General features: G+C 41.0%; 1 protein-coding gene across 1 annotated transcript in view; it reads right to left on the bottom strand.

Moving 5' to 3' along the window:
- Window positions 1–6,150: 6,150 nt before the first annotated feature.
- The window catches only part of FGD6 (FYVE, RhoGEF and PH domain containing 6), a 72,308-nt gene continuing 63,603 nt past the window's right edge, over window positions 6,151–14,855 (bottom strand). The window contains exons 18-21 of the mRNA XM_075717277.1: window positions 12,547–12,674; window positions 11,675–11,803; window positions 9,092–9,240; window positions 6,151–6,339 (exon numbers count right to left, since the gene is read on the bottom strand). Of these exons, the coding sequence (XP_075573392.1) occupies window positions 6,303–6,339; window positions 9,092–9,240; window positions 11,675–11,803; window positions 12,547–12,674 (443 nt within the window). The 3' untranslated portion in view covers window positions 6,151–6,302. The remainder of the gene's footprint in view (window positions 6,340–9,091; window positions 9,241–11,674; window positions 11,804–12,546; window positions 12,675–14,855) is intronic.

Below are 14,855 nucleotides of genomic sequence, written 5' to 3' on the forward strand. Positions count from 1 at the left end.
CGCCGCGGCGGCGGGAAGCGGCAGCCGGCGCCGCCCGGATGCGGGGCGGCGGGAGGCGCAAGCGGTTCCTGTAGGTGAAAGGTCGGGGGGCGCGGGGCCGCCGGCGGGACGCGCCAAGGCCTGAGGCGAGGCGGGACGGGACGGGAGGGACGGGCGGCGCCCCGCTCCGCGGAGGCGGCGGGCGGGCAGCCGGGCGGGCCCGCACCGTTAACGCGCTGCGGCGGCCGCCACCAGGCCGCGGCCGCCGCCGGGAGAAGTCGCTCACCTGGCGGGCCCGGCGGCCTGCTCCGGCGGCTTTATTTGTCGGCGGCGGCTCCGGCTCCCGGGGGGGGTCAGAGTTCGCGACCCCGCCCCCTCGGCTCGGCTCCGCTCGGCGCGGCCCCGCCCCGCCGCGGCGACTGCGCCTGCGCCTGCGCTCGCGCCCGGCCGCCTGGCGGGGAGGGCGGGGGTCCCGGCGCGGGGCGGGGGGGCTCCGCGCGGGGCGGGGCCCGGGGCGGCCGTTAACGGCCTGCGCCGCCGCGGCGGGTGCGGGCGGCCATTGGTCCGGGCGCTGCTGCCGCCGCCGGGCATGAGGCCGCGGGGCGCAGGTGGCAGCGGGCCGGGCCCTGAGGAAAGCGCTGCTGGGGAGGGGGCGCCTGAGGCGAAGCTTCCTCACAGGTGGGGAAACGTGGCTCCGGCCCGCGTCGTTGTGCCGGCCCTGCGGGCCTCACGGTGCCCGTCAAGAGGAGAACTGGAGTCTCCGAATCCCCGCTTGCCGTGCTTCGCGAGGAAGCGGGAATGTGTCAGCTTTCAACATCACGGGCGCAAAGGGTTTTGCTTTTGGCTTTGGGTAGCTTGGCGGGGTCTTCCCACTGAGGCAAATACACAGATGAGACCTGGAGATTGGTTTCGAAACGTGCAACACGATGAAGACGTGAACCGCTTCATCACGCTGTGAGTTACCCTCGCAGTTAACTGCAGCAGTTCCGCCAGCGGTGTTCCAAAGAGCTGTCTTTCTCTGCCAGCATGGCAGCAGCAAATTACTTCCTTCAATGTCAACGCTGCTCTGAACAGGGTTTGGAAAGGCAGTGGGGAGCCTGGCTGCTAATGAGCGCGCTCCCAGCTGGAGTAGGACTTTCTAAAAAAAGTACCAGAGGAACAACTTACTGCTGTTCTGGCAATGTCTCTACGTTCGATTGGACCAAAGTTGTGTTAGCTAATTACTTAGTTTATGCTGATTATTTTAGTGACCTTGATTTTAAGGAAGAGTTTTATGCTTTAAATAGGTCCCTTTTCCCCCTTCCTCTTCCATCTGTTCAGCAAAGATTGTATAGCTGTGGTTGGAGATCAGCAGGAATTTCAAGATCATTTAGGCCACCGGGGCTGCGTGCACAGTTTCACTCTCTGAAATTCATTTAGACTATTTTATGCAATTTCTACTGAATCAGATGACATAAGCATCAACATCTGAGAAGCAGAGATGAAAAAGCTCCAAAGAATACAAGCAATTTATGTGTTAACATTAATAAAATCATTCATGCACGCTCTTATCTTGCCAATTCTGCTGCTGCTTTTCTTCCCACCCCCGTTCCCACAGCTGCACTTACATCTAGCCGCCCTAGCTCAAGATCACTAGTTCAGTCAGTACTTGCAAGCATCGTATTTTGCTTTTTGATCAGACACATTCCCAAAAGCCAAATGCAAATGAACCTTATGAAAAATGTTAAAATTGGAGCAATTAAGTTGCTAAGCATTTCCTGAAAGTGACAATGTTACAGCACTCTCAATTTACAGTACTTGTCACTTCCCAAACTAGCCTGAGCTGCACATCCACTTTCTAAATGAAGGAGCTTACTGCAGTTTAATTTAACAAATACCAAATTTTATTTCAGACAAGGATTCTGATACCCTCAATAGAGCAGAAATGTCACTGTAACCACTAAAACATGTTTTGATTTTTTTTTTTTCTTAGCAAGTGACCTGATTCATACTTGATCTGTATTACAAAGCTGTGTCAGCCAGGATTACGAGAGACATCCCTATCAAAAACATGCAGAGAAGCAAAACCCTTTATGTTGTTACTGCAAGTTATCAAAAAACTGCTTTCAAACATCTGTCAGAGAAGCACAAGGAGGCAGCATAACTAACCTGACAGAAAAATCTCTCCCTTACAGGCCCTGCTAAAATACTTAGGCCAACAGAAACTGTGATTCAGGCATACTTGAATAGATACAGCAGAACTGGATTTTGCAAAAGGATTTATTAGTGTAACACCCTTCATTTGACCTTCACATAGACGCAACTCCCTTAATTCTTTAGAATGATGATTTCTTACGATGCTTTCTTTGCCATGGGTACATCTATTCACCAGGAGACTGAAGAGAATAGCCCTCTCGTTCTGCGTCCTATGTCCCAGAACTGTCTTATCTCCACTGATAAATGTTCAAGAACATTGCATTAATGAAGTGCTTTCTCTATGGGTTAATGTATCCTTATGAGCTGTTGCTGCAGCTACAGTTTCTGCTCATAGACCTGTAAATCACACTGCATTGTGGCACACCGGTGTAGGGAGCCTGGTTCATTCCTGGACTGACGAAACTCGCAAGGACCATCACGCCCCAGGGCTGGGAGGTGGCTTCAGGAGATAAAGCCCCACTGCTTGGCATCCTACAGGTGGGACTGCTCAGGAGCAATTTTTTGGATTGTCACATTTTGTCTGCAAGCCGCATTCCACCACAGGCTCTGCACCCGGTTGTGGAAGGGCTCTATAGAAAACAAACATCGTGAATTTGTGAAGGCATGGGCTTTTAGTTTGGGGGGCTGGGAAAGAGGGAACAGAGAGAAGAACTAGACAGCAAGAGGCAGTTAAGGAAAGATGGGGGGGCAGGAAGAGGGAAATAATTTTTGTAGCAAAGACACCAGTTTTGGTAGTGAGAGTGTGTAGTGTCTTGGCCGACATGAGCAAGGTAACTCACTTAAAATGAATGTTTCAGGTGGTCAGACCCAGCACCAGCATCAGTCTGTGCACACAGTCTACCTTTTCAGGCCGTCTTCTGTTCATAAGGGCAAAACATAGTACAAATTTTAAAGCCAGACTGACGTGCAGGATAATGACAGCAAATTCTGCCATTTGAAAATCAATGAATACACGAATTACGTAATACATAAAAACCTGAAAATATTAAAAAAAAAAAGATGCAGACTCAACTAATGTGAATTTATTTATACAAAAATGATACATATCCACAGGAATATTTACAACTTTAAAATGTTTTAATTTACAAAATCAAGATTCTATTCTTTCATTCAGACTGTACGATTTAGGACTGCTCCAAATAAAAGCCTATTTGGATGGTAAATACAGGGGACAGCAGTTATGGCAAACAGATGCATTGAATGTGTCCTTCCAAACATCTCTTTACATTATGATTTAATATACATAATAGAGTAATCAAGTTTCCACACACACAAAATATTGAGTAAAATGTTTTCCATAGCTGCTCAGCTATCCATTTGTTTTAAGTCCTTTGGGCACAAAAAATAGTTTTCAGTTAAAGAGAATTCAGGATCCTAGAACCTTTCATTTGTCCAAGAATAAAGATGCTAGAGCTAATAATGCTAATGTCTGTCTCATACTCAACTAACAAACCTTAAATTAACTATAGATTCTTATAAGAAGAGGTAGCCAGGTGTTTAAAAACTTCTGCTCTTGTTTTAGTGTTTAGTCAAATAAAGAAGTGAACACTTCTAATGGTAATGAATCAAAATGGGAGGCAAGCTGGAAAAATAGGGTAAGTCTGAAAAGCAACCATCTCAAAATGTTATGAAAATGCCTATGTTGTGGGTTCTTCATACGACATGAAGCACTAGTGCTGGAGAAAGAGGAAAAGAAATATTCAAACATGGACAGAGACAATTTATTTCACACAGAATTAGACTGCAATATGTGTACTGCTGTTTTTAAGGCTCCGTTCCAATCTATTTCTGTCACAGAAAGATTTTTTGATTGATTAACTGCTTCTGGAAGAAGTCCTCTGACTTTTACAGAATACTTTAAACTATTTTCTCACTGCACCAAATCCTTGAGAGGTAGTTTGACGCCATACGAGGCAGAACTTGGGCACCATATTCAGTATGTATTTGACTTATTGCTCTGTTTTGCAGCAGGGAGATCGATGTCAAACCATAAATGGAAATTAGCTGGCTCCTAGCCAAATTTCTGATTAATTTGCTGGTTCATGGCTTTCTATCTTAGTTGGTGTGCAGTCCCTATAAAAACATTAAGCAGCTTTTCCCTTTGACGGTATCAACTGGAAGAGCCACATCACATCTACGTTACATTGGTATCAGTTTTGGTTTGGATACAGTAAAAACCATGTCAGAAATCACCCTGAAGAGACATGCTAATAGCTTACATGGCTTCAGTCAGCAGCTGTTTTTGAAAACTAAGTAAAAGCCCTTTATATATAACAAGAAAAAAATATTAATTTATCACTTTTGTATTAAAATATAAGAGAATAAAGGCTTTGATCAGACTCGCACGGAATTCAAACACTATCTGGTCAAATCGCTAGCGTTGAATGGGGGAAGGCAGATCTACAGCCTTACGTCCCTGATTCAGAAAGGTACTCTACCGAAATGCTGCAAGTCAATGAAATTACTTGTATACTTAGTATCAAGCATTAGGCTTCCAAGCCCACTACTAACTTAACAGAAGCTCTGGAAAATCAAGCTTCTTCAGAGCTATGTTAGTATTTTAGACCCAATCTTGAGGTATTTGAGGGAATAAGAGAATTTTGGTTCGCGTTTTCATTCTTGGCCTTTCTGTGATGACTACTAACTATACTATCATCTATTCTCTTTCCTTTGTCAGGCCATAGAATAGCTATTAACATGGGTTCAAACTATTAATTAAAAGTGAATTGCTCTTAATTCTGTTACCACAACTAGCTTTATTCAGAGGACTACTGAGAAGTGTTTCATACAGTAAAATTAACTGGATACATACGCATCGCATTTGACATAAAAACGGCTTCTTTCCATGTGTTTTTCATAGTTCTAGTTCCATTTATGCCATTGTAGAGTTAAAAATTTTTCAAAAGTTAAATAGAATAAATGCACCAGAGTCATCAGTAAGTATTTCCTAATGAGGTATACTGATAATTTTCTTAAAGGAAAAAAAAAAAAAAACCAACCAAACACCTAAAACTTAATTGTGTTTTAAAGTGTCAAACAGAACAAATCATAGTGTAAACAAAAGGTATTTCAAAGAATGGTATACATTTCAATGCCATCTGCACTAAAAAAGCTGGGTTTTCTTGGTATGGCAATTCCAGTTTAAACACAATATTTAAATTGACAATAGCTAAAAATTTTGGGAGAAGGGGGTGCATATATTTAACGTTCTTTGAACAATAGTTTATACAGTGTTTCATACTGCGTACAGAACTCATTTGACACAAAGTTTTGAAACAAATAAAATATTTCGTCTTTTCCCTGTATATCAAAAAAAAGTATTTTTTTACTCCGCTTTAAATTACTACTGGAAACATAAAAGAAAATATATCCTGCAGTTGTTTTGAAGATAACTCATTTAGTCTCTTTGGCATTTGTAGTACTGTAAAAGCTCTAGTGCCTTATCTCTGTAATTGCAAAGTCTGTTTTAAAATATTTTTCCCCTTTCTCTTTTTTAATAACTGAACTGTACTTTGCAATTGCTTCCGTGACACAGAATCCGTTGTACTGTTTTAATGTACTGGTATGCAAGATTTCAACTGCCATTCAAGGAAAGGAGCAGCAATATTATACAACTTCTCACAAAGGAGTTCACATAGCCAACAAAGATCCAAAACCTTTGAAATTCCTATTCTGATCTGTTCTTGCTAAATTGCAGAGAGAGCATCAGCAGCTCAAGACCTATACACAAATCATGAGGAACTGTACAATTGCAACAGATTTGTTTTGTGTTTTGTTTTGTTTTTTAAAAAAGCACAAACTTTACGAATATGTTGACCAACCACCTGCCATTCTGAAGACATGGGCACTTTGGACCTCATTGCAGATCTCACAAATAATTCTGACCATTAAAGTAAACATTGGAATTTAATAAATAACACAGTTTGTATCAACACAGAAATACACACAATTCTTTAAAAAAAATACTACCTTATACTAAAAATGCAACAACTCCTAATCCTGACAAATATACAGTTTTGTGTAGGTTGAGACGGCAGGATTCTGTTTCTTTGAACAGCTGCTGTACTCTGTTTTACCACCATCCTTGGACATTTTCCTTTAAACTTGCAGACACGATGCTGACACTGCTATAATATGGTGCCTTCTTGAAAAGCTTCTATCCACCTATTAGAAAATTAAACACTGTTAGGAAGTTGCTGGTAAAAGTATAAATCACACTGCTGTGACTAGCTACAGATTCACACAAGTAACATCGTACTTCCATCACCAGTTTGTTAGTGCAAATGTCAGAAATCTGTCCGATGAGTCCAAACACACAACGCTTGCTAGAGACTATTAGGTATCAGTACAAGGCCAGACGATAGAAACTTCTTGCTGTACCTCTTCCATACTGAAGTTACATGCATAAAGAACAAGCGAAGCTGGGGAAGCAAATACTCAAAAAGCAAGATATGCCAAGGTTCTGCCAAGTTTAATAACATGATTGCATACCTTTTAAAAAAACCCAATGCTGCTTTCTCTTATTTCACTGCAAACGTGATCTGGGATGAAACAGGACACTACTACAACTGAGGTAGCCACCTGCATAACCCACGCCCTCCGCTACTGCAGCTGGTACACGGGTATTAGTGAAGGACTAATGGGGCTGAGGGGGGAAGCCACAGGGCACGTGGGCTGGGGTGGAGGAATGCTGCCTTTGCATGATGACAGAACTTCCCCTGTATTCATACACACAATATGTGCCACTTACGAACTACATACTAACAAGATACCCTGTACGTTATATCCGTGGAAATACAAGTATATGTAAGGGGCGGAGGGGGGGAGTCCCAAAGAGCTGATCCAAGGTGTCCTAAACTGGAAATTGCAAGTCAATATTCAGATACTTTTACCTACAGCTGTGGTTTCTGTTCCTACTTGATTATGAGGGTGATAAACATCCTCAACCTTCTCAAGGTTGCAAAAATTTATGTTTCTGAAGCACTCCGATGCTACACTGACAAATACGGTAAAAAATGGAATAATTTTGTCTTCTGAGTGAGGGCTGAACGGTCTGCATGTAAAGTTAAGGGGCCCACATACTGATGATTTTTTTTTTTCCTGAGTGAAAATCTTGCAAGAACTGAATGAGACAAAGATTGTAAAATTATCTTTATCATGGAAATTCAACCCTGTCTTAGTATTCATGGAGTATCTAAATGTTAGTCACAGATGTCGGCTCTTTCTAGCCCTGACTGTTTAACTTTGTAATTGTGTGCATGTTCTTTGAATTTAAGCTTTTGGCATGAATGTATACAGCACGTGTAAGTGCTCATGCCTGTCTGCACACACAACTCAAACTTCTTCTTTTTAGGGCTCACTGTATTTTCCACTGCCATCTATTCATTAAAAATAACTAAAATGGAATACAAATAAAACAAACTCATAAACAGTTTAAGCATTGAACATAGTACTGGACTAACAAATTTAAAAGCTCAACAAAAAGTAAACATCTGTTAAAATTTATTACTGCACTTACACAAATATGTCAGCTATTTCTTTGGCCCTAACAGGAAGAAAAATAGTGTCCACTGATGCAAACAGGCCAACAGCATGTTCTTTGTTTTTTCTTTTAATGCTATCAAAGCAGCATTTATTCTGGAGGTTCAGCATAAATCTCCCAAGGATATTAAATTCTTGGAGAAAGCTTGCCATTTAAGGTACTTAATGTTATTCCTAGCCTCAGTAAAATAGAGTGTGTCCAATTTCAAGTTTTCCCACTGATGACAAAAGCCATTGTCTGCATAGGAAAACAAAGCTGTTGAATGCCTTGGATTTTTTGTTTTGTTTTGTTTTATATAGTACAAATGAGGACACAGTGGAAACAAGAGAATACTATCTTAAATAACAAGGAAACATTTGTGTGCATCTGCAAGAAAAATACCCCCAAAAACCAAATAAAGACTTCCAGATTTTGTGTGTAGAGAAATGTCATTAAGCATGTTCTCAGCTGTTCAAAATTTTCAGTAGCCCTGGGTACTTTGTTTTTCAGAATATCTGTACTTCCACAAAACTATACCTGCAGCCATTTGAATGCTTAAGTATTAATAATGGACTAGTTAATGCATTAAATCTATTTTATTAATGTAAAATCCATTTGGGAAAACTGCAGTGAAACCAGTCAGATAAGCTAGGCATACAGGCAAGATAACTTAAGTGTATTGCTTCCATGCTCATTTCTAGTTTACTCCATGATTCATGTAGCATATGTTTTCTACTGATTAATGACCAAGGTTCTAGGTTACTTTCTATAAAACACACACAATACATAAATAGGTAAATATGACTCCAACTCAGACACATCAGCAGGACTTGACATCAAACAGCTTGTGTGAGTGTTCTTTGAATTCAAGTTTTTGGTCTGAACACATTAAGTGTGCCTAGGGGCTTGTGCACTTCTGCACACACAGTTCAAACTTCTGTCCCTTTACTTTTTAGGGTTTGCTTTATCTTTCACTGTCATATATTAATTAAAAATAACTAAAATTTACAGCTGGAAATAAAAAAAAGGACACATCAGTTAATTCTTAAAACACATTTTCTGGATTTCTGCAAAGGTAACATTCAATTTTCACTTGAGCAAACCATGGATAGAGGAATGGGCTAGAAAAAAAAAAAAGATTTCTTATTTTGTCTTAGACTTTTCCGTTCTCCTACATTCATTCTTTTGCAGAGGACAGTCTGCTTCTTCATTTAAAGCATTTCAGAAGTCCTAACAAAACCAGGACCTTGTGCTTAAGTAATTTAAAAGTTTTATTTACATATTACATAATATGCATCTTTTGTACATATGCTTAATCTGTGACTATTAACATTCATGACTTCTGAAACATTTTCTAGAAAGAAATAACAGAAATGAATTCAAATAGTTTCTTACTTTTGAGCTGAATGGGGATCATCTGCTTTAAATATGTAAAATAAAGTGTTTTTGTGCAGTAAATGGAACACTCTAGACTCTGAGTTTTCATCTTTTACTTCACTGACTGTGAATCCAAGTAAAGGCTGGCTCTCTAACGCTGCCACATCCTATTTTACAGGGAAAAAAGCAAACAAGACAAAATTAGAGCTTGTAAGACATACTAAGGAATGCATTTAGACTTTACTCATGCACCATACCGTTGCAACAGATTACACCACAAACAAGTTGTTACAAATAGTCGTGCACAAAATGCCGCTTTTTATAGTCTCCACGCACGAATCAGGGGACAGGAAATGACAAAACCTCATAGACTTCAACATTGCTGTTCCTCTTTTTATTTCCCTGGTAACATCTACCTTGTCTTTGACTGTATAGTCTCATCATTCTGCCTGGTAAGGACCACTTATAGCAAAAGATCAACTACCACCTGGCAGCAGACCAAAGGGCCATCTAGCCCACTGCTCTCTCCAGCAACCTTAGCAGTGAGTTTTCATGTCTTAAAAGTGATATGGGATGCAATTAGCTGCACTGAGTATACTAAAAGGAGGAGCTATGGATGTAATCTATGTTCTCAAGCACTGGAGTCACACTCCAAATGTTTTTGATGGCTAAACTTATTTTGCTTTCTGTTGCTGAAAATTAACAGGATAGGGAAAAAAAGTTGCTGAGTGTTCACAAGTGGTTGGCTAGGAAAGAGTAGCAAGAGAAACTGTACCTTTTTACCTTCTCTTCATTTAATTTCAAAACCTGGCTAAAAAGGCAACCTTTTCCCTTCCTCATTCATCTCAATTCCTTTTTTTTACGCTCATGTCTTTTGATTAATAAATGCAATGCACAGCATTTTTGGAAGAAAAAAAGGAAAAAAAAAAAAAAAGTATTTTCATCCTGCACCCAATTCCAAAAGAGTGTTTTGTAACTAGGCAGGGTCCTGCAATGCTTCTGGACAGAAAAAATAAACAAAGAATGTACATAAACTGTACTGACGCATCAGGTGAAGACTTTGGTAATTGCCTCTACATTGAAACAAGAGTATCCTGTGAAAGCAGCGTTTCTTGACATCGGAAAACAGTCAAGTAAGGCTTAGCAATCTGTTTTATCATCTTAGGTCTCTGTACCACTAATAAGTGGTCTTTGTATCACTGGGAACTAATACAAGTAGCTTAAGTGGGGTTTCCTGGCTAAGGCCACACTGGACCTTCCCTTGAGACTCTCTAAACAATGTCTCCCGCAATGGCTCATCAAGATGAAAACTACGGACAGATCTTCCTTAGTTTAAGGAAAGTAGCAAAGTAGGAAAGAGTTAATTTTGTGATTGCAAGCTGCAAACTGAAGCTACTCTGGAAGGCTGGTATCTCAGAGGAAGCCAAGCAAAAGAAAATTTAAGGTGACTGTCACAGACTAATACGCCTTTCTTTACAGTTGCCAAAGTCTCCTTTGCAACTGCCAGAAGAGACACAATGCTCTAAAATATATTTCAAATCTTTGCAAAAGGAGTTGTTTTGTACGTAATTATTTAAGATATTTTCAGAACTACTTATGGTTTTTTACTATTGCCAATGCTGTGGTAGAAATAACATCACAGGTTCTGGACATAATTCAGAAGTTCTAAAATAAAAGTTGGCACTACAGCAGGAACAACCCAGGAACAAATCTGAGCACAGACCAGGAAATAACTAGAGTAGGGGTGGCATGGGGGTGAAGAAGAGTAATTCTCTACATGGTCAGGATAGGTTGGGCCTTACATTTTGAAAGAAAGTGAGGGATAGCAATACCTTTAAACAGATGCTTTGGATATTTTGCTCTTGAAAGCTATTAGCAAACTATAACATATGATACAAAGAAGTGAAAACCAGGATCTTCCAAGTGCTACAATACATCCATACATGTTCCAAAGCATTATAAGATGCAATAAAACTACATCCTCAGCACATGCTAGGATGTGCAGAGCTTATATGTATTGGTTAGACATTATTCCACACTGCAATAGGACTACACATTCTAAATAAAAAAAGCAAATGCCATTAGATAAGATGCATTTCTTTTTTTTTTTTTTCTTTCTCCTACTGCAGCACTGTATACTAAATAATAACTCCAGGCTGAAGATGACAGTTTGGGGACAAGTAAAGAGATGTAGTTTGTTCATTTTCTAAGTGTTCAAAACACCTTATGGAACTGCAAAACAAGACACTTCAAGACGCTTTTAGAATGTTGGCTTTGCCACTAGTCCAGTGTGATGCATCAAAAGAGACACCCATGTATTTAACTGACTCAGAACATGCCTACAACTGTGCAATGGTGTGCAGTGCAGAGGTACTCAAAGCTAGGTCTGGAATCAGAAACAGTGTAGCTGTATGTCCTGGTTTCAGCATATTATGGTACCAAGCTTCCTGGGCCTTTTCAAAAATACTACATGGCAGTCAGATCAATTACTGTTAAGGTAATCTAATTTTATAGCTTGTTTTTAGATTATAAAAATAAACAACTTTGTTACAAAGACAGTATTATCATTGGATATTTGATTTCTAATACGTAGTCTCTTACCTCACTAGCAGCATACGTGTATAGCACCTTATTTTTTATAACAAACCATAGGTGTTTCCATGGTTTCTTACTGCCCTTAGATCTGTGTAGGTAGCCACTCATTGTAGAGTCTTCCGTATTTGCTGAAACCTGAAGAGGGGAAAAAAAAAAACCCAAAACAACAACAAACCAACCCCAAGAGAATATATGCATCTGTCCAGGTTTTTGCAGTACAGTTTTTTTTAAAAATGGATCTCCAGAGCCCTGTCCTGTCAAAGACTCTTGATTCTTACCTGATCTCAAGTTTATGTTGCTAATTAACTCAGATGGCTGAAAGAAAAACAATTTTGTCTGCCACCATCTATCTGGTCTGGAAGAGAGGTTTCTGCAGTCACTAAGGGTTGGAACTTAAACTGGATGCAACAGGACAAGAGAGGGCTGAGACTCTGAGGACCACGTACAGCTGGAGAACACACATTCCTATGTAAGAAGAAAAATTACTTCCTCCCATTCCCAAGACCTCCAGTGTAGGTAGGCAGAGTTTAGCTCTACCTTTCCTAATCATAAGCCAAGAGCTGAGCTGGTGTAGGAGTCTTCTCATTGACTGTTGGTACAGAGGTAAATCACAATTCCTTGAAACACAGGGAAGCAAGAAAGAAATTACAATTCTGACTCTCTCTGAATCACAGTCTCACAGGAGTTTATGCAGTTTATATACTGCTTCATCATTCAGGTCCCCGCCTATATAAAACTAAGGCCCAAACCACTGTTACAGGAGAATTTTGACTTTTGATTCTAGAGAAGATGGCTAAAATACAGAATTATTTTTTTCATTGGTAATATGGATGATGTAATACCAACAAGGCATTGCTTTTGACCAATAAAGCACTTACTTCTTTGAGGGCTGCAGGGATTTTTTTCTGCTTTCTTCCAGAGGGAATACTATGTAATACTGTAGACAAGGCACTTGATGGAGATTTATGGTTGACTGGGGATCCGCTCTTAGGAGTGCACTGGTTATCTAAAATGCATAGGATGAATATATTGCTTTCATGTCACACATGACTAAACACAGGCAATGAGTCTTGGACTTTTTTTCTTAAAAACAGCTGACAGTTTTATTCTGATTACAGTGTTTCAATAGTAACACCCAATCACATTAAATTCAGTGTTGAATTAACTTTTCAGTATTATCATCAACACCATGAGTTAGAATTCCCCAAATCACAATCAGACTAAAAAAACCACAAGAAATTTAAAACTAAATGGATTGGTCATGTTTGTTTTCAAAGTCTGTTTTCTTGATGTTGAACTACCTTTGCCCATTAGCAAGGTGAAAATTAAATCTTAAAATCCACACCAAATTTTTAGAGCTGTCCTCTGCAGTTCAGTCTGTGCTTTACCTCTGTTCCCCAACTCTGTCCTTCAATTCTATACATCTGTTATCTTCTCAGCTTTTTTCAGCATGTATGCTGTAGAGCTCACACACACACTTCTGAAGATTCCCATCTCCAGAGCACGTGCTGTCTTTCTCCACTGCCGCAGGCAGTTCCTTCATCTCTCTTGGAAGATTTCTGCAACACCTCACTCCTTTAAACCCCCATTTTCTAGCAACACCCACCACTATTTTCCACCCCAGCCTGGAAGGCGTAGGGCTGCCCTAAGCTTCATTAACTCCCCTTCCAGAGTTGTCACTGAACATGGTGAGGCTCTGAGATAATGAGCAGAGCAGGAGAGTAATTGGATTGCCAGCTGTACCGCACCTGCTCCGCAGCTCTTTTCCCAGCTAAAAGCACCTGCCATTGCCTGCAGCACAGCAGCCCCTAGGGCTGAGTGCAGAGACCTGCAGGTGATCCAGGCAATCCACCTTCCCCATCACTGCAGGCTCCCACCGCCACTTCAAGGGTTGTCAGCGCTGCTTTCCACATCCCCATGACAAATGCCACTCCGAGCATGCTGGAAGCCATAGCTTGATTATTTCACTGAGGCATCACAGATTTCCTGATACCCTAAGAGAGCTTGTGTCGAACTGGAGCCCCTGCCAGAGTGAAGGGCAGCAAACTGTTTCAGTCCCTGCTTATGGTTCATTTGTGTATTTTATACTAGACTCTTTGGACAGAATTCAGAGCAAGTCTTCTGAGATGGGACTGGATTCCCACCTCACTGGGAGGTTTCCCCGTTGATTCTACATTCATTTCTGCATAGTGATACGAAGCTTCTTCAAAGAGACAGATTTGAGTTCCCTCAGGATGAGAAGGAAACTGACCCTGGATCTCCTCCCTAAGCAAATGTTATTACCGCCATGCATCAGGAGTACCACGTACTCTGAAAGTGTTTCAATGAAAATAGCTCTAGCGATGGTGTTTTACATTGAAATACATGTTCCCAGTGGGCGGCAGGCAACTGTTAAGAGTTTGCCCTCAAAACTAAGGCGCAGATATGCCAAATTCTCGAATTCCAGATGAGCCAAGGCTTGAGGCTGAAGAAATTCAGCTTCAGTAAGATGAAGACCTATGTCTTCACAGAGCCCCAGAACCCCAGCAATCTCAGCAGCTTAGCTGGCAAAAATGAAGTTTACAGGCTGTCCTGGTTTCGGCTGGGATAGAGTTAATTTTCTTCCTAGTAGCAGGCACAGTGCTGTGTTTTGGATTTAATAGGAGAAGAATGTTGATAAAATGCTGATGTTTTAGTTGTTGCTAAGTACTGCTTATGCTAGTCAAGGACTTTTCAGCTTCCCATGCTCTGCCAGGTACACAAGAAACTGGGAGGGGGCACAGCCAGAATAGTTGATCCAAACTGACCAAAGGGCTATTCCATACCATATGACGTCATGCTCAGTATATAAACTGGGGGGGGTTGGCCGGGGGGCAGCGATCGCTGCTCGGGAACTGTCTGGGTATTGGTTGGCGGGTGGTGAGCAATTGCATTGTGCATCACTTGCTTTGTATATTGTTATTATCATTATTATATTGTTACTATTATCATTACTATTTTACTTTCTTTCAATTATTAAACTGTTCTTATCTGTACCCAGGAGTGTTTCTCACTCTTACTCCTCCAATTCTCTCCCCCATCCCATCGGGGTAGGGGGAGTGAGCGAGCGGCTGCCTGGTGCTTAGTTGCTGGCTGGGGCTAAACCACGACACAGGCATACAAGTTACAGAGAGTAAAAGTACACATGAAGGACACTGGGAGGTCATGA

Source organism: Pelecanus crispus, chromosome 1 (assembly GCF_030463565.1).
Source record: "Pelecanus crispus isolate bPelCri1 chromosome 1, bPelCri1.pri, whole genome shotgun sequence".
In the NCBI taxonomy this organism is placed as follows: Eukaryota; Metazoa; Chordata; class Aves; order Pelecaniformes; family Pelecanidae; genus Pelecanus; species Pelecanus crispus.